The sequence below is a fragment of the Camponotus floridanus genome, unplaced genomic scaffold, assembly GCF_003227725.1.
Source record: "Camponotus floridanus strain SB8 unplaced genomic scaffold, Cflo_v7.5 scaffold39, whole genome shotgun sequence".
Taxonomy (NCBI): Eukaryota; Metazoa; Arthropoda; class Insecta; order Hymenoptera; family Formicidae; genus Camponotus; species Camponotus floridanus.
In genome coordinates, this window is record NW_020229536.1 from 1,472,726 (window position 1) to 1,494,076 (window position 21,351).

General features: G+C 25.6%; 1 protein-coding gene across 14 annotated transcripts in view; it reads right to left on the reverse strand.

Moving 5' to 3' along the window:
* LOC105254953 (calcium/calmodulin-dependent protein kinase type II alpha chain) overlaps window positions 1-21,351 on the reverse strand; it is an 82,837-nt gene that overhangs the window by 21,513 nt on the left and 39,973 nt on the right. For 7 of the 14 annotated variants that reach the window (XM_025411338.1, XM_025411346.1, XM_025411340.1 and 4 more), the window contains exons 11-12: window positions 13,205-13,294; window positions 1,773-1,829 (exon numbers count right to left, since the gene is read on the reverse strand). In XM_025411338.1, coding sequence (XP_025267123.1) covers window positions 1,773-1,829; window positions 13,205-13,294 — 147 coding nt within the window. The remainder of the gene's footprint in view (window positions 1-1,772; window positions 1,830-13,204; window positions 13,295-21,351) is intronic. The other 7 variants (XM_025411345.1, XM_025411348.1, XM_025411347.1 and 4 more) reach the window with 1 other exon arrangement.

Genomic DNA, 21,351 nt, shown 5'->3' on the forward strand with positions numbered 1-21,351 from the left:
TAAAAGCGCAGATGGGAGAAGTCAGTGCCGATTGCGACACATTCAAAAAGTAATGCAAAATATATACATGTACATATATACATGTTCATGTACATATATATATACACATATACATGCAGGATTTATTATAATTTGCGTCCAGAAAGTAGCGTTACTTCTGAATAAAAAATGAATTGGACAATCCTGAATTATTTTTTTTGTAATGCTTAATAAAAGATAAATTATTAAATAAATTATTAAATAAAGGTTAATGAATTAATGCCGTTTATTTAAATATTTATAAGTCGTGCAAATAGTAGGCGTATCTATATTGAATTTAGCTCGTCATTTATAAACCTACATCTGTATGCAAAACGGCGATGCAATACTATTTTTAAATAATATTTATTTAATAATTTCTCTTTCGCTAAACATTGTAGAAAAAATAGTTCAGGACTTATCAATTAATTTAAAAAAAAAACAACGTTATGTAATTTGTAGACACAGATTATAATATATCTTGTATATTATGTATAGTTATATATATATGTACGTATGTATGTATGTGTATGTGTGTACACACACACACACACATAAATACATGGTGGGCTATGTAAAGTATTATAAACCATTATCTTTAAAAATATGCATTATAACAAAAAATGTTTTGGATGAAAGTTGTTCCAAAAAAAAAGGAAAAAAATAAAGCATGTTAATCTGATTTAGATGTGCCAAGGTTATGTAAAAATTAATTTAGTGCTTTAAATAGAATCACCTTAATTTTTTTACATCAATCGATATCTCGTAATATTTGATATTAAAAAAATTATAAAGATATGACCAAAAATTAAATATTTTATGACATATTTTATGTATGTTTTAATTTTATATAAACTAGAAAATGTATTTTAATACTATTAATTAATTTTACATAAATTATGAATTATTTTTCGATTATCTTATCTCTAATATTTATATGCATAGTAAGAGGAATCAATTAATGTAAAGGAAACAGTTGTTTTAAAAAAAAAAAATGAATTTGCAATGACCAACTCTATTTTTTCTTATATAAACAGCTATGTATTTTCTTTACATCAATTGATTTATTTCATTACTTTGTGCCTAAAATAGTGGAATAAGATAATCGAAACGTGAATATTTTATAAATATTTGGTATCATAAAAACTTATGTAAAAAATTATAAATTATATAAAATTATATAAATTATATAAAATTGAAATATATGTAAAATATCTCATAAACTATTCAATTTTTGACCATATCTTATTGTAAGATATTTTTTTATAATTTATATTTTAAAATTAAATGATCATATAAAAATTATATATATAATATTTCATAAATTATTTATAATGTTTGGCCATCTTTATCTTATAGCTTTTTATACCAAATATTGTGAGGAATCGATTGATATAAAAAAAGGGGCGTTTCCCTAAAAAAAAAGAAGCTTGATTTTATGTGGTACCTGCATCTGAAATCATACAAACTAATATCTCTATCTTTTCTCGTCTCCATTCGTATCAAATAACTTATCTAGAACACTTTTTGTTATAAAGCATATTTTTAACATATTTTCAGGGATAACAGCTTGTAATACTACATTATCATCTTGAATGTATTTACACACATACACACATACATACTCATATTCACGCACGCAAATATACACATACATAGACACGCGCGCGCGCGCGCGTGCTCTAATTACGTATGTAATATACAGAAAAAGAGACGTCGAAACGCCGAAACATTTCTGAGTCTCAAGACTTTACCTTCGGGTTCTTTGGCAATGACCGTGCTGCTCCGGTCGACGCCGCCCTTCTTATCCTCTGTGCAACATACATACATACATCACGTATACGAATATATAATAATATATCATTATATACATGTATATAACGGCCTAGTATAATTATAATAACAAAATATGAATAAAGCTAGGAATGAGAAGCTATGCTTGTTCTCGCCCTATAATACTGATTAGAATAATATTAGTTGAATAATATTAGAAATAATATTAGATATATATTATTGATAATATTTTTGATAATATCGCTGTTTTATCAAAGAAACAGTAAATATTGCAGAAAAGTGCAGTTTCGTGGAACCAAATATCTATCTATAAAGTTTATACAAATTTTATTTGTGAATGTCATAAACCCTACAAATTTCATGATAAATTTCATTTAAAAAATTTTTATCTCTAATTAATATAATATTTGTAATTTTAAGATATATATAATCTATATAGATATATATATGGTTTAGAGATAAGTCATTAAGAGATAAGTCATAATTGATATCAATAACGCATATTAATGAATAAATATTTGACAAATAAAGTTATAACAGATAAATAAACAAATAAATTATGATATAGATATGTACATTGATGAAATAAATTTAATATGTAGATTAACTTTACTCCCACTTTGCTTCGTGACATAAATAAATTTTCCTTTAATAATTTCATTAATTAAATCTGAATTTCGATGTAGTGACGACTGGATTTTGCGATATCGATATACATTCTTCATTCATTATTCATTTAATATTGCTAATAATAAATAATAATGATTAAGCAACATTTAAATAGGTATAAGATAATATTGCTATTTAATATAACATAATCGCAGAATATTAACAATATAATTTCGAATCTTATAATGTTATTTATATTCTATAAATATTTTTTCTTTAATAAAAGTAAGAGTCATTCTCATTGTTAATACAATTGGCAAACGACGTTTCTGAAAATGTTTTTATTCAAGCTTACTTAATTTCTTTTTCTAATAATGTTTTATGTTTTCATAAGATTTTCATCACGAAATGGATATTTTTAGTGCGAATTTAGCTTTACATTTTAACAACATATCTAACATGAATTTAAAGTAGAATATATCACTATTTACTATATTTTTCGTTATTTTTTATAAGCAATATAGAGTGAGAATTATGAAACTAAATAGTTTCATAATTACTTACACGATTATCGATTTACATATTTAATAATTTGCATAAAAAATTGCCATAGAAATGTTGATAGAAAAAGTTTATAAAAATATAAGTTATTGCTTTGTGTAAAATATTAAGATAATTTTGAATTTCAATGTAAAAATCATCTAAATATAACTAAAAAAGTGTCGATATATTATTTTATATTTTTTGACTTATATATGTATCATTTTGAACACCGGAACCGAGGATATATATATGGCTGAGAATAAAGTTTTATTTTCAATGTTTTGAATATAAAATAAAAATATCTCATATAGTTTCATATAATGTTCAGAAAGATGTTAGAATATGTAGATAGATAAACAATATACATAGATACACACACAAAATATATATACCTAGTTATTTATTCGGTTAAGAATTATATATTATAAAAATATTGATTTAATCAAAAGCTTTACTAATATATAAAAAAATTGATACATTTCTTTAATTTACATACATACATAATCCTACACGTATATACTGCATATATATATAATATAAATATTCAATTACTAAAATATGAGGCATTTTTTACGCAGATTTTAAACTTTTATATTATCAAAGATTTAAATCTCTCTAGTTTTGCGAAATACTTTGATAATCACATAAATAAATATGATATATTTCAACGTAAAGATAGATTTTATGTTTTTTTGAAAAAAAGTATTTCTACTAAATATTTTCAAAATCTATATATTTTATAATTATATAAAATTATTTATTAATTATATAATCCTTATTTATAATTATATAAATATTAATAATGAACACAAAGTAAATATATGTTATTTCATCATTTATAACATAAAAATTATCATACAAAATTGTCATACAAGAGTCATACTCTTATTTTTAAATATGAAAATAAACTGCTTAAAATAAGAAAAAAACAATTAAATAAGAAATAGGCTAATAAGAGACAAGCGCAGTAAGTTGGCGCAACTAAGTTATCTAGAAATCTTTCTTATAGTTTGGCAGTCTATAAGTTCAAATTTCCAAGGTTCATAGTTATATTAACAATAATTTCGAATTGATCGAAAAAGAAAGAACGGAATATTAACATGTTTTCCAATATGCCACATGTTTTTTCAGAGCAGTTTAGATATTTATAATTTGTAGCCAAAATATAATGTGATATTTGAGGCTTTCGTAATATATATGAATATTAGAATTAGCTTTCATGTAGGTTTGAGTCGTATGGATTCTTTATTTTATTCCAATGTTTCGTGAACGATTTAGTTGACTTTATCAGAAAATAACATTTCATTAAACAAGATTTTGTCCGCTTTCTAAATTGTGTTCTGCTATAATAGTGCTAATTGTATTTATGTATTTTAGTTTAACTTCATTCTTTTACTGTGTTCTTATTATCCTGTCGATTACTTCTATATAGTTTTTGCCACATAAAAGCAAGGAATCTTGTATATCTCGGAGTGTCTAATGAGGATCTTTTGTCTTTTAGATTGTCTAGATTTTAGTTGAATTTATCAGAAAACAACTTAAGTTGTTTCTATTTTTATTGGTTTGTAGAAGCGTTGAAAACAAATAAAGAACATGTGGCTCAGAGAGAGAAAAGCCAATTCTAATATTTATGGAATAATATTTTACACCGATCTAAATAAATTACGCTTTTTCATTAAAATACAGCAAGATCCTCTTCTGAAAGAAAGTCACATAAAAATCTGGTGTATAAAATATCATGTAAAGATTGTGATGCGTGACAATATTTTCTTTACTAATATAAATTTTTTAAAGATTTTATAATATTTTTCCAGATTTCCTCGATTTTATATTTTTTATTTATTTAGTATCCGACCATATTTCGGAAATGTCATTTCTTAATGGCCACAACTGATAGACTTACCAAAAAAGGAGTAAATTAAGACGCATGAATTTTTTTGTTATTTGGATTTGCTGAAGATGTGTGGCTCAAAGAAAAAAGTGAGATCTTCAATGCAACTTAAGAATATTTCTAGATAATTTAATTGCTCGTACTAATTACGCTTAGCTCATTAGTTTACTTCCTATAATATTTTGTTTTAATATTTAATATGTGTATTAAAATTTTTTCGTTTTGTAATTTAAAATAACAAAATATATGCAAAAGAATTTTTCATCGCGATTATATTTCGTTTATATATTAAAATATGACACTTCTCCTCATTTATTCTTATTATATTGTAATCTCTTTATTTAATGCGTTTAAATCTTTATGAAAGGCGATATATCATAAATCAGCAAATAAGCGTGCAATAGTTTGGGAGATTGCGAGAAGCGCATTATGACAAAATAAAAAACTAACAAGAAAAGACAAGCATGATCTTATCTTCATTTGGTTGTCATAATAATTATTTTGCATAATAATTATTTTTCAGAGAGAGAGAAAAAGAAGGAAAGAGAGAGGGAGGGAGGTAAGGAGGGACTGGGAAACAGGAGAGAGAGAAAGAGAGAGAGAAAAGTAATATTAAAAAAGTGCCATAAAGCAAAAAAAAATTACAATGAGCTGGTGTTCATAAATCCATAACACTGGGTTAAACATCAAGAGTTGAGACTGTAATAAAAACTGAAAGCAATATATATGTGTGTATATATGGTTTGTAATTTTGAATCTGCTAATAATAGTGACCTAAATGTTTAAAGACATGTTCATGCGACAATGCCAGGAAGCTCGAAAAGCTCAAAGAAGATGGAAAAATCGTTTGAGAAATATAATACAGTCACGGCGCGATTGTATTTCTCAAATGGTATACATGAAAGAGTCACGCAGAGAAAAGTACATGATAAGACGATGTCTCAAAATTAATTAATCTTTGTTATTTATTTTGTTACGTAATATCGGCAACTTGAAAAGTGAAATTTATTTCACTCCGACCTATTAAGATCAATAGAATCAGTTTTTCTATGAACGCAACGATGGCAATACGAAGATTTAAATTCTTTAAATTGCTTGGAATAACATAAAGGATAATAGAGGAATTCAGAGCTTTAAGTGAGACACAATGCAATTTATTAATTATATGTAGTAAAAAAAAATTATTAATTATATTATAGAAAAATTTCTCCTTTTTTGTTCATTTATCTTATTTTTTTATACATCCGTAATTTTTATTATTCCATTCATATGCAGCAGTTGTTTTATTTAAGTACTTCTCTCTGTGGAACGCAATATTAGCGATGAAAATAATGACAATTTTTATTATTGTCACTGTCATATAAATTTTTGATAGTATTTTTCGCCATCGATTTTCAGAAATTCCGAAGTTCAAACTTAATGGCACTTATATACAGTGGGACAATAACTATTACTACCTTAAATATCTTGGAATTTATAAGATCCAGAGGAAAATTTGTGCAACCAAAATTGCACGATACAAAAAGGTTATAATATGGATAATAATTTTTTAAGGTATTTAAAGTGGTAATAGTTAATGCCCAATATGTTTTGTCTCTAAATAACACTATTCTTTTTTTTCCATTTACAGTCAAACGTTCAAACAATAAAAAGTAATTAATTTATCAATCTTTTAATTATTTATTTATTATATTTTGTCTCATCGCTCTGGTTCACATAATAAAATTAGGAGAAAAATCAGGCTCAATAAATCAAAGAGTTTTATGTAGCTCAAAAATATGTAGCAGCAAAAAAAAGAGGGATATAAAATATTTAACATTCCAGAAAATCGTGTGCAGGCGTGAAGGAATATAAATATTTATATGAGATAGGATTTAAACATGCGGAACTTAATAAGCATGATATATCTAAGAAGTTTACAGCTTTCAACCAAATTCTTTTCGTTTATTCGATGCTTGGAATAAGTTCACAATTATAAAGTACGCTAAGAATATTGCGCAATTAAAAAATTAAAATACATATACCAATAAAATATATAGATAAATCGAGAAAAACTGTTGAATTCCTAAATAAAGCCGCTTGCATTGTCGATAATATAATCGAACTTGAGGATCTTTCGTTTGGTCGAATCAAAATGCGATTATAAGCCATGAAAAAAATGTAAAGGCAAAAAAGTGAAACTTTTTCCTGTGCTAACTGCAATTTTAAGAAGCAAAAGGTTAATATGTTGAAACAGAAAATGTAAGTAAAAGCAGCGTAATTCAAAGCGACTGCGATTGATTAAAAAATGGATATAAAATAGAAAATTAAAGTAAAGTTGAAGAGAATAAAGAAAATATCAAGATTAATATTAGAAAAGTACATGTGATAATGTACCAGATGATCATTATAATCGTGCGCACATACACAAGCTTAATTTATGAGAAATTACAATCTTTTCAACTCGTCCACAGCATGAAAAAATTCTCTATACAATTCTATCTACATTTTAACTTTCACATAAGATTTAAGACAATAATAATACTAATCATTAATTTCCTACATTTCGTTCTTAATGTTGAAATATTATTACTATTATTTATAATATTAATCTTGAAAGGCTTCTCTCGCAAACGTGTTCTTCTGTGAAATACAATATTTGCATATTTTAAAAATAAAATTTAAATAAGATGTGAAAATAACGCTACGTTGCAGCAGATTACTCGAAAAAGTCGATAAATAAAATTTAGCCATTCAAGATTAATGTATCGCAACTACTTCTACTTGAGAGCTATTCTATGAATCTAATTTTTTCAATATTATTATTATATTAATAACAAGACAAAATACAGAATAAATAGAAAAAATAGAAAATTAGATTTAGATTTGTAAAACTACTCTACTAAATTACATATTCGTAATCGTCAATTATCCCTTTATGTTAGATCGTATTACAAAGCGTTCTCTAATTACAAATCTTACTCATCTTACTTAATGATCAATTATCATTCAATAATCATTAAAAAGGGATGCATTATGTTAATAAGAAAACTATATGATAATGGTTGCAGATAGTGGTAGATTTTTATATCGGGGCACGCTTATGTATACTTATATATTTGATTCATTGCACATCACCAATGAATTACTCTCAAAGAGAAAATGTAAGCAAACAAGAATTACATGGCAATAACAAAAGCTTCAAATCGATGCGAAAGCTCGATGGAAAAGTGATCGTAGATACGTAGAATTCAATGAACTTTAGACTCAGTTTATGAATGAGCGAAAACATAAGATCTGTCATAAACCAGAGCGATTTTTTTCTTCTTTTACAAGGTAATATTTGTATACTCAATATGATAAAATGTATAATGAATAAATGATAAATATAGGCTCTGATAATCTTTATAATATAAATTATATAACACACATCAAATATTTCCATGTAACTTTTTTTGAAGTGTCTATAATAGAATTTTCATCTGATGCACACAACACATAAATTAAAAATGTATATGTGTGTGTACGTATACGTGTACGTATCTTTTAATTTTATTATTCGAAAAACCGACATTAAATTGTGGATCCTATATGTCTGTAGAAAAATTATAAAAAGAGACATATGTATGTGTTTCGCGGATATATGTAGAGGAATTATTCTCTGATAAAAAGTACGGCCTAAAGAGAGATGTATGTATATGTATGTACATATGTATATATGTGTGTATGCATATATATATGCATATGTATATATGTGTGTGTGTGTGTGTGTGTGTGTGTGTGTGTGTGTGTGTGTGTGTGTGTATTTGAAATCTATTTATGTATGTCTATAAATGTATGTATTTTATTCTCAATTTTTCAATTTTTCATTAAATTTTGTTATCAACCTCTTATAGAAAAAAATTGCGGAAAAATTTACATTTATTTTAAGTGGAATGTAAATGAAAGGCAATATATGCTGTGTTCGAGTCATTCAATAAATGAATGTTGATTAATTATCGAATATATTTCAAATGCGCAGTCTTTACATTACAAAGTAATTATTCGTGCTTTATTCATCATTTATTTGTTTATGAAAAATATTTTGTGTATACACATGGGCTTCATTTCTAAATGTTCAAGTATTATATAATTGTTAGTTATTTTAGGAAAGGCAATGCTGTCCAAAATAGAATGAAAATATCAAGAAGATTATTCTCTGTTATTAACTTTTTTATTAATTATTAATTATTAGTATAAATTTATTTTGTGTTTCTCACAAATAACTAACAGTCATGATGTATAAATATTTAGAAGCAAATTATGCGTGCTGAATATATTCCATACGCGTGCAAATTCGTATATTAAGGCATTAGTGACCCCATGTGTATATTTCAAGATTAATCATATAATCAAAAAAATAATTAAACAAAAATAAAAAAGGAAGACCTTTTGCATTTATAATATATATCATCGTCATGAATGTATTTGTATCTGAAAATAGATTACTTTCAGTTGAATGCATTGCGTCTAGATATTCAAGCATCACTATTGGTTTTTTGAGAATTGGCAATGTTATTATCAAATGACAGATAAAAAAATATATTAAATCTTCTTAATTATTGTATATTATAATTTTCTTATATCTTATCATGCAATAAATGAAACAGTTAACAAATTAATGATTAAAAATTGTCAAATTCATAATTATGAATATCTAGACGTGATACATTTGATCTGAAAGTAATTATAATCGAATATAAAGAGGTATTCCTGATGTTGATATATATTATAAACATAAAAGCATTTTTCTCGTAATGATCACATTTCCGGTTGAATAATATGATAAATATGTTTCGAAAAGAATTGTGCACAGTTTATGGTCTGATTATAATTCACTCGTCTTGTTTAATGTCACATTATCCACAATAATGTTTATAGTTTTTATATATGCATATGTGTGTTATGGATTTGTGAGCAACGCTAGAGGGGTACAAAACAACAGTATACTATTATTTCTCACATAATTGTTTAATATATATTTAGTGCTTTGTTTTTACAATATCCGATTATGGAAAACAGATACGAAACAGAGCCAGGCTCTGGTTTTTTTTTAACGAATTAATTTTCCATGAAACTGATGCGCTATCATCTCAGTATTTGATTCTTAATAACTGCAAAATTTAAAATTATGATTTATATAGAGCTATTTAATCTCTTTCTTTTGATAAAAATAAAGTTCAATTAATATATTTTATCTTTATGAAAAAAAACATTATTAATGCAATATCACGTTAGTTACACATATGTGTAAATTATGCATTCGCGTGATGCTGATGCATAAGTTTCTTTATATCATGTAAAATGTTGCATAAAGTATTTTAAATTCGAAAATCAATATTATTCTTGGATTTTCGGTAAATATTATATGTTGTATAAAATATATGTACGTTTAAACGAATGTTTCCATATAAGTACTTGCCTGATAATAAATCCGCCTACTTATAAACTTCAAACATGTGCATATCATTACATAAACGAGAATTAATTACTTGTTTTAATCCGATATTCATATGTCCATACGATATTATACGCTTTATTGTGATATTCGCATATAAAGAAACAACATAATTATGATATAATCAATAAAATTTGGACATTCTTAATATTTTTATTAAGTATAATATGAATAAAAATCTTTAAGATTTTTATTAAAATATGTTAAATTCGATTTTTTATAAAGATAATTGAAAATTTAAATAAAATAAAATATTATTTTCTCATTTTTAATTCTCACAAGCTTTTAAATTTAAAATTATTAAATAAATATAGTAACATTAGGTAATATTATTATAAAGTTTCAAAAATAAATAAAAATTTTAATGTTAAATTGTAAAAATTGATACACAAATACAATATATTGTCAATTGTGTTTGTTAGAAATCAATTATTAACGATTAAATTTTTGCTTGAGAAATATAAACAGATGGGAAAGAAATAACATATAAAAGAGACTGATATATAAATGCACATCTTATCTATTAGGCTAAATCAAAATTAAAAGAACTTTTTTATTTCCTCAAATAGGCTAGCAATACTGACTCTTTTGTATATGATTTATTATAACTTCAAAGTTCATGTCTTCAAAGCAGTAGTTTGTGTTGTATAAGTTTCTTTTATTGTGATTTAAAATTAATTTAAAATAAGCGCTCTGTATTACCTAATTGCATTAAAGAAGAAATGCGAGCAATTACACTTTTTTTTATTTAAAGAGAGGATGAAATCTGCAGAGATTATTCAGAATGCAGCAGCAGTATGGTGAGAATTGTTTATAACAGAATGAATGTATATGAGAATAGAGTGTTTTAAAAATAGTCGGATTTCTCTGTCTATTTGAACGTTCTTCAGACAGAATCTGACTATTTTTAAAATGATCTATTTATTCATTTTGCTATGACAACTCTCACCATACTATTACTTTGCAAATAATCTTTGCAGATTTCACTCTCTCTTTCCTTCTCTTTCTTTCTTCCTCCCATCCTCCTCTCTCTTGTTCTCTGAATAAAGAAAATGTGTCACTGTTTGCATTTCTTCCTTAATTAATTGAACGGAGAACACATTTTGAATTAAGATAAAATTACAATAAAAGGAAATTAAATTATTTTTGAACACATAAAAATACTTTAAAATTATGATAAATCATAAAAGAGTCAATGTTGCTAGCCATGTTCAGAGAAACAAAAATGTTTCTTTTTTACTTGGCTTAACAGAAAAAGATTAAGATAAGATCGATTTTTTTCTAAATCTGAAATTTCATTCAAATTTTGCGACCAAAAGTATATTTCAGAATTTTTACAAATCAAAATATACTTGGTGTTATTCTTACAAATTTAAAGTATCAATTTGAGAAGAAACATTCAATATAAATCTGAGGTAAAATTTTGTAACGAAATAACTAAATATTTTCTATATAATGATATAAATTAATATATTTAATTAGTTATTTTTTTATTTTAAATCAGTTTTTATATCAAGTGAGAATAAATTTTGATTGTTTTTTTGTTGTAGTATGTATTTCGATTAGTATACTAGATTAGTATACTAGATCGGAGGACACACAAATGATAGAACGCAGAATAGAAATAGCAGGATCGGAAAATAAGCAATGATATACTTATATTCTAAATATTAATCAATGATGGACGTGAGATTCAAAGGAATCCTTATAATTTTTATTTAATCTTCATCTCATCTTTAACGAAGAATAAATATGCGCGTGCTTTTTTTATTTATATGCGATAAAAATGAATTTATTTCTTGAAATTGTTGCAATAAATATCTATATGTGGCAATAAATAATATATAAGTTATATTATTTATTGTTTATATAAGTTATAATAAATAAAAAAAATAAAAAAAATAGTTGATTCAGTTGAATCGAGTACTTTTTGTGCAGATATGCAAGAAGCTTGATGCACTATGATTTTTTATATTTAATTAAAATTATGATTCTTAATTTAATTCGTTAATATCAGAATTCGATGTCTTAATATATTTTTTAGTAGTTTTAATTTTGTAAAATTTTAATAAATTAATAAATTAATTATTTTAATACTATCTTATAAAAATTGAATTAAACATTTTACCAAATATAAACAATAACATCTAAAAGTAATCAAACGCAGCTTTATTTTCGCGAAGATTCAACTATGACATAAAGATTCAGATTTAAAAAACTTTATACATTATTTATGCATTATTATGTAGATATCGAGCTGTCTGTTCAGCTACTCGAGTTTCTTATTAAATCTTTTTAACGAATTTGTAGTAAAGAGGCCACAGGTATAGCGAATCGTTAAGAGCTAAGAACTTGTTTCCTAGATTATCATTTTGCGTGGTGATAATTCTGTCGCGGCAGCGACAACATTCATATAATCATTATCATAAATTCAATCTGAATTTTTGAACACGAAGATCACGTATTTTAATAGTAAATGTCTCAGTCTTCTAGACAAGTGCTCGTTACGGCAACCGAAATTGGGAAACGTCAACGATATTATGTAGAAAATAATTCGCCTAATCTGTATAAACGTTTCCAAATATCTCCACGTAAAAAGATTTTATTCATTTATTCGATACGAAAGTCGGCTCATCCGTTTTCTAATAACACTTCAAGTTTGCACGAATGCAATTTTTCGATTAATATATTCATGTTTTCCGCACTGCCAAATTATAATTAATCGATTAATAATTACAGCTGAATAATTATCGCTAAGGAAACTCGGCGCAATTTTTAATCATAAAGACAAAGAGAAGGAGAAAGAAAAAAGAGAAAAATAGAAAATCAAAGAGATACACAAACACGCATAAAAAAGAACGGGATTTCCCTACCTTTAACGTCATCGTCTTCAATCGTTGTACTGCTATCAGTAGATTCCTTTACTTGAGAACCATCGCCTTTCTTCGTGATGATGCTTCGACCTGGAGTGCGCAGAGCGTTTCAGTAAATCAGCATCGGAAAAATAAAAATGAAAGAAAGATGTTGATATATGTGTGTATGTATATATGTATTTTTTTCTTTTTTTTTTCTCTTTAGTACTTACTTTAGCCACCTCTTGGACCATTGTTCTATTATATACACTACGCGTGTGCACACTTTAGTGTATCCGTATAGAACAATGATCAGGTAGGAATTGGAGAGAAAAAAAAGACAAAGCGAGATAAAAAGAAAAAAGAGAGCACAGTGTAAAACAGATTGATTTGAAGGATACGGGTTAAAACGGACGAAAGATGGGTTAGGTAAATCCATACAGATCATTTTTGGATTTTTATTTAAATCCGTTTTTGAATAGCTTTCCATTGAAATGATTTTTAAAATATTTTTTGATTCGGAAGAGCTATCTGCTTATTATCTCTGGTTTAAGTGTTAGGAAAAATATTTTAATCGATATTCCTTTCTTAATGCGATAAAAAGCAAATTCGTAAAAAGTAAAAAGGTAAATTTATTTTAGCTTCCCTCCTGCAAATATTAATTTAAAACTACATAGTTTTTAAAAGAAAAAAAATATAGAAAGAAAAGAAAAATTTGAAAAAGATCTTTTTTACAAAAAAGAGAAAGATAATGAATAAATTAAAGAAAGATAGAAAAAATGAAAAAGAGAAAAAGAAGAAGAAAGAGAAGGAGGGAGGGAGAAGGAGAGGGAAAGAAAGAAGGGGAGAGAGAGAGAGAGAGAGAAAGGAAGGAAAGATAAGGTAAGAGAGGCGAGAAATAGAAATAAAGAGAAATAAGGAAATGGAAAGGAAAACAATAAAAGGAAAAATGTGATTTTTTCGTTACTTTATATATAATCTTGATCGCATGAGATTTTATCGCGTTCAATGGAACTTCAAAATAGTGCATTGTATGACATGCTATAACGAGGTTTATCCTCACTTCCATTTAATTCATATCATATGCACGAACATGTCCTTTCAAGTACACTGAAAGAGAGAACATTATTCCCATAGATCTACTTCGTCTAAGGTAGACTAACATAAATTTTTTAGTAAGAATCCTATACTCCTCTTGCGCACGTGCGATTCAGAGTCCAGGAGTGAAGGTTTTCTCACATAAAAAAAATTGAGGTGTCCAACCAAAGAAACACAAGTAGATCTCGTTAAACTGAACTAAAAAGTCCTATACCATATTGCTTTTTTTAATTAATTTCTCATTAACTACTGTAGAGATCGCAAAATGGTGAAGGACTTTCCTACTCAGTTTAAGCTCTACCTGCACACGAGAGGTTCGGCAATTATTACCGGACACCCTGTATATTTTTAATATATATATTTATATTTATATTTATATTTGATTATGTATGGACTTTCTCTGGAATTTTTTGGATATTATTTAGGATCAATCATGACAACACATATTAAGATCAAGATGCAGAGATGTTATACTAAAATAAATTCACCGAAAAAAGATAGGATCACTATATTAAAAAAAATCTAATAAAAATTAGTTGAAATATAAATAGCATTTTTATCTGACACCGCGCTTCTTTGCCGAAACACAGTTTTATTTTAGTCAGAAAATGTACCACGAATCGATATTTTTTTATAATTAATATCCTCGATTGCATCATGTGTCGTTTCTTGTAATCGAAGCTTTGTGAACACGCGATATATCGTTCATTATACAGCTTCTGCTTTATTATCGAATTGTATAAAAGTGAAAAATCATTGTGGAATGAAGTACGTTAAGTTTGCACCTCCGACCCACTATAAGTGCTGCGGCCTTCCTTTGTCAAAAAAAAGAAAAATTGGTCAGACAGTAGATTAATGTAAAAAAAAGGAATATATATATATATATATATATATATACAAGCGCGCGTGCGCGCACTAGAGGGAGAGAGGAAAGGGAAGAGAAAAAGAGAAAAAGATGGAAAATATGAAAAAGAATGAGATAATATTAAAATGATTGAAATAGGTTAAAAGATAAATAGATAGAAAAAGATTTATTCGTCGATGACAATTGCTCGTGTTCTCTCAAGGGAAAGCATTGGCAGATGGAAATGATGGCTAGCTCAGAATTTATAGATTCATGAATTTCTCGGAAGTCCTCGAAGTTATATATGCGGTTTGGGATTTATAAATCCATAAGTAATTCGCACGATTTAGGATTTATAAGCCCATATGATTCATACGATTCTGTTATTTACAACAGAAATATGCATAGTCTAAAATACATAAATTTATACATTGCTAAGAAGATTCATGGCCGCAAGAAAAATGCAACGCATATAAATTTTGATTTAGGCATTTGTGCAATAGTCCCAAAAAGTATGAAATATAGATTGATAGCATAAACTTGTATTTTTTTTCTTTATCAATATTTCTCAATTATATTCTTGAATAAGAGTCAAAGTAATTTGATGTGATATATTGATACTCAAATTTTTAGTGTTACTTGTTAAAATTTAAACATTTAATTTAATTATTTATTTGTTAACATGTTATTCAATTAAAAATTATGAGAAAGATAATCACATAATTTTTTTATTTTTCCTTTACTTTGAAAAATTACGAGAAAGATAATCACAGAATTTTTAATTTTTCCTTCACTTTGTTAACATTAACATTTAATTTAATTATTTGTTTGTTAACATGTTTTTCAATTAAAAATTACGAGAAAGATAATCATAAAATTTTTTTATTTTTCCTTAACTTTGTGTGTAACTCTACAAAAAAGCATTTCCGGATTTATATTCATAGAAACTTTTGTCTTTAAAGTCGTCCAAGGAATTGCTTCCTGAAGTTGTGGACATCATTTAGGAAACACTCGGTATATCATTTCATAGTATGTTACGAATATAGATAATTATATCGCTATTAAAATATTTCTTTTAAGTTCAAGCAAGAGATATTAACACATGTACCTTGTAATATAGTTTTTGAGAGAACATGAGCAACTAGGATGTATAGATATGTAATCGGATAACAATGAATGAACCTGCGAATTTCTCTAGACTCTAGACGATAGAGATATTACGCATATGTAACATGTAATATGCATCGTTTTCGAGAGAACATGAGCAACTAGGATGTATAGGTATTTAATAATCGGATAATGAATGAACCTGCGATTTTCACTAGATAATCATTTGCGAAGAGGAATTGTAATTTTCGCCTGACTATACGAGATCCAATTATAAAATGTGATTATTGCTAACTATCATAAAACTAATAGTAATATATATCAATGTATGAGCTTATGAGCATAATTTTTAGAAAAAATTATCGATAATTATTAATCTTAATTGATTTTTAAGAATTTCCAGTCAAGCAGAAACAACAGAGCAAACGTGTAATAAATAATTAATATGAATTATAATGAATTTAATCAAAATATAATGATGCAAATAAAATAAAGTCTTTAGACATAAATATTCTGCAAGTAATAAATTAATAAAAATAATAAGAATATAATAAGTAACCCAGTAAACATTGTTATAAAATTACATATTCTTACATTGTCTTTACGATATTATATTGCAACTTGCACACAAAATTATAACACTGCAATAACTAAAATATTCAGTGTTATATGGATAGTTTTACATTATATATGTAATTTGTATAACATTATTACTTCCATGTTATATTATTGCAACAAACAATATTTACTGGGAATTAATACATATCTTAACAGTATAATAAAAAAACTACAAAAGTCGGATTTTATTAAAATTTCATAAACATCTCTGTAGTCTCATACTCTGCAATTTTAGGTATTTCATTACGTGCTTCGCTAGATACTATTATGATGAAAAAATGAGAAAATCTTTTTCAGATTCATGATCACATATGAAGGCGGGAAAATATATCGAATCAATCTGTAATAATTCATTTTGGGAATGTTGTATGTCAGTTTCGTATATATCATATGTTTGTTTTAAATTACAATAGATGTAAGCGTATTACACACATTTTATAGTTCAATATTTTTCTGTTTTTAATTTTATTTAATTTCCAGGTTATTAAAATATAACTGCAAGTTTTTTTATGCCATTATCGTTATTGTTTTATTAACGTAAGGTGGAATATTATTTTTCAAAATATTAAATATTAAATATTTTTGAAAGTTGTTAATTTTTTTGTGAGATTTTTTCAATCAAAATAGAACAAAAATTAAGTCTGGTTAAATAAATCATCAATGTTCTTGATTTTGCTCAAAATCCGTTGCAAGCTTTGAAAAAAATTTTTTCCATAATATAACAATGTACTAATAAATTTCAAAAATATTAACTATTTCCTCGAAAATAAAAAGTGAATTTAAGGCAGAGAGTGGAGTCGTGGCGAGGAAGAAAAGTTGAAAGAGCTTCAAGTTCGAGAGTCAACTGAAGACAATGAAGAAAATCTAATTAAAATCAAAGTCCTCGAGCTTTGACGAAAAAGAGAAAGGAGAAGAGCAGGAAAATATAAGAATGAAAAATTAATTGTTTTTTGATTTTGTTCGAATAAAGGATTCCGACAGAATATACAAAATATGCGAAAAGAAATAGTCGTTATATGAATAAAACCAATTCATCGAGAATAATTTTCTATCGTGAGATTAGAATTGAATATTGAGAAAATTTGATAAAAGCATGATAAAAAGACTTGGAGTATAAAAAAACTATGTATACAAAACGCGAATGATAAAGATTCGTTAAATTGTTATCATGAATATAATTATTTTATATAATTATATAACGCATGCATTAATTAATAATTGAATTATATATATCTTCAAAAAAATTCTGTAAATATTGTTTCTGTTAAGAAGATTAAAAGATACATATGTATAGTGTTGTTAAAAAATAACTGAATCTGAAAATATCAAGGTTTTAATCAATATGAATAAATTTCATAATTAAAGTTTAACAAAAATCAATAAAATGTATACACACTTTCTTTATTTTCAATCGTAACAAAATAAAAAAATATTTTAGAAATATTCTGTAGAGAATAATTGAATTAATTTTATTTTTATCCCGTTTTCAATTCGTTTCTTCGACAAAAACAAAAATCAATTTCCTTTAAAAAGAAATAAGAATTTTACATTTACATTCTTTATGTAGATGTTGCGGCAATAAATCTGTAAATCTATTATTCAGAAATCGCACCAAAATGAATTATTCAAAGTAAGAAACCTTAAAAATGTATGGGTATATTCTTGCGATATAATAAAAATAAATAGAAATATATATAGGTGATTTAACACTGATTATATTAAAAGGTAAAACACACATGTTATATAAATACATATTACATGTGTAGCATTGAATCTACAAAATGCAAGATGCTCTCAGCTATTTGTTAATCTAAACAGGGGAGGGAGCGAAAGACGGAATCAACGTATATATTCTAAACATATCATCTTAGATAATAATATCATATACATATAAAATATATATGTGTAGATGCATATGCCGTACAATGTGGCACATCAACAACACATGTCAAACATCTATTATGAGTGTATTACAAACCCGTATTTACTTTACAAGTCGAGCAAATAAGAGCGAGATGTGTGCACGTGTGTATAATAATTCATATTCGCATTTAGTAAAATGACCATTTTATTTTAAAAGAATTCTAAAATAAATGTGCTGTACAAATTGCTATTCTCTTATTTTATTATTTTATAATAATTTAACAATTCTTTGGTAATAATATATCAAATTTTTTTATATAATAAATAAATTTTTAATGCAATTTTTATAGAATAAATTAAATTTTTATATTTGTTTCGTATAAAAATATAAAATAAATAATATAAGTAATAATTTTATTATTGATATTCTTCTATTAATATTGATATTCTTCTATTAATTTTTATTGATATATTAAGTAATAATTAATTTGTTGAAATATTATATCCTTAGCATGAAAAAGTCAGAAAGTGTAATTTTCTTTAAATTTAGAGTTGCGCTTAATTTGTCAATCGATAATTCTAAACTGTAATATAGCAAAAATATAACTGAATGTTTATTTTAATCTTTTAAAGATTTTCACGTCTTTCTTATTTTAGGATTATTCATTTAATAAATCTAATTTTCGAAAATTAGATTCTTGCATATAACATATTTTTCATGATAATAAAATAAAATATTATAATAATATAAAATATTTATTTTTATACACATAATATGATTCAGAATACTTCCAGTTGATAAAAATATGTAGTCAAGGCCATAATTCTAAGTAATCTTTAAAAGATTGTAATCGTTTATTGTTTATTAAAAAGTGATTGTCAAATTCATGTAGAGTGAGATTCGAAAGTAGACTGATAATAAAAAATTCATAATTAAAACAAAAAGTTTGCTGAAATAATAACAATAATGAAATGGTAAAATTAGTAAATAAGAGCCAAAATTAATGCGCAAGAAAGAGAAACACCTTTTTCCTTTTATTTCCCAATATGTTTCAAAACACTCGCTTTCAATACATGCATTAAATACGAATATTTCATATCAGTTTTTGGTTCATCTTCAGCGTAACATTAATACCGAACGTTAGAGAATATCAAACAATAACACATGAAATTACATTAATTATTCCACAATCAATATGCAGATAAACTGCAATGTTGTATTTCGTAGTATTTCAATCTGGCAAACACATTCTCTCGAATGTTCAATATTAATGTCGCGTTGAAACTGGATTAAAAAAATGGTCTGAAATATTCATATGTAATGAATGCATTTCGTAACGAAAGCGAATATTTTGAAATATACCAATAAATAAAAGATTAAGAAGGTTTTTTTCTTCTTTCTTGCGTCTACTGCGCTCTTACTTGCCAATTTTATTTTTTATTTATGAAAAATTTAATATACAAATTCAAATATTATGAGCTAGCATAGTTGGACATAGATGGTCCTGCGTCAATTTCACAGATAGTAATTTTTTTATGAAATTGCTTAGTGTGCACAAGGCACAAATTTTTCTTGGTTCTATAGCAAGTAAATATATATATTTCAATTTGAGACTCTTAATTTTAATATCCTTTTTATCCCCTCAAAGAAATGTAAGCAAGGAAAATATTGGGATGAGAAAGCTGAATCCGGAATCAAATCCGAAGTTTTTTACCGGGCGACTGCTCTTATTGAGTTATTCAAACATCCCACATCTCAATATTTAAACTACACTTCTTCAAAGGAGCAAGAGGCGTAATAAAATTAAGAGAATCTTGAGTTGCGATTTATTTATTTTATTTTTACTTGGTATACAATCGAGAAAAATTTGTGCCCCGTGAACACTAATCAGTTTTATAGATAAATTAATTTTTCGCATGATTATCTGCGTATGATTTTTGTTAATCCGTGATATTTGATTTTACATGTTTCACATTTACAGTTTTATTAATCTTCTTATAAAATTTAATATCTTGAGCATAGTTTGTGGGTATTGCTATTTATACTGTAGATATACAATTAAACAAATGTACAATTCTTTTTATATACATTTATATATTTAAAACTAAAAAATTATAATAAAATGTGTGTGTGTGTGTGTGTGAATATATGTATATATAGATAAGGAAGAGGATTCACACATAAAGTTGCTATTTTGCGTGCAAAACAAAGTCTATTCCACATCGTCTGATGTGCAATAAAGTGTGTATCGAAGATTATTTATTAAAAAATGAGAGAAATAAAATATACAAGATTTTTAAATTATATCCAATATAATTAAAATTGTGTTAATCGTGAACATACAAATATAAATATGGAGTGTCTTCACATGTTTACGTTTTATTTTTAATAAGTACTTAATGTTCAGTTAAATCATAACTAAATCTATATTATTAGAAACATTTAACTATCCAAACTTTTATTTGCTTTTAAATAAACAATAAGCTACAGCTAAAACCTTTTGAAAATTTTTTTATTATCAGAAATCTCGATAATATATGTTGGTTAAAAGTGTTTTAACTTCCTATGTAAAAATAAGATTTATCTAAATAATTATTATTGTATATGTGTGTCATATTATTGTTTAATTAATTTTTT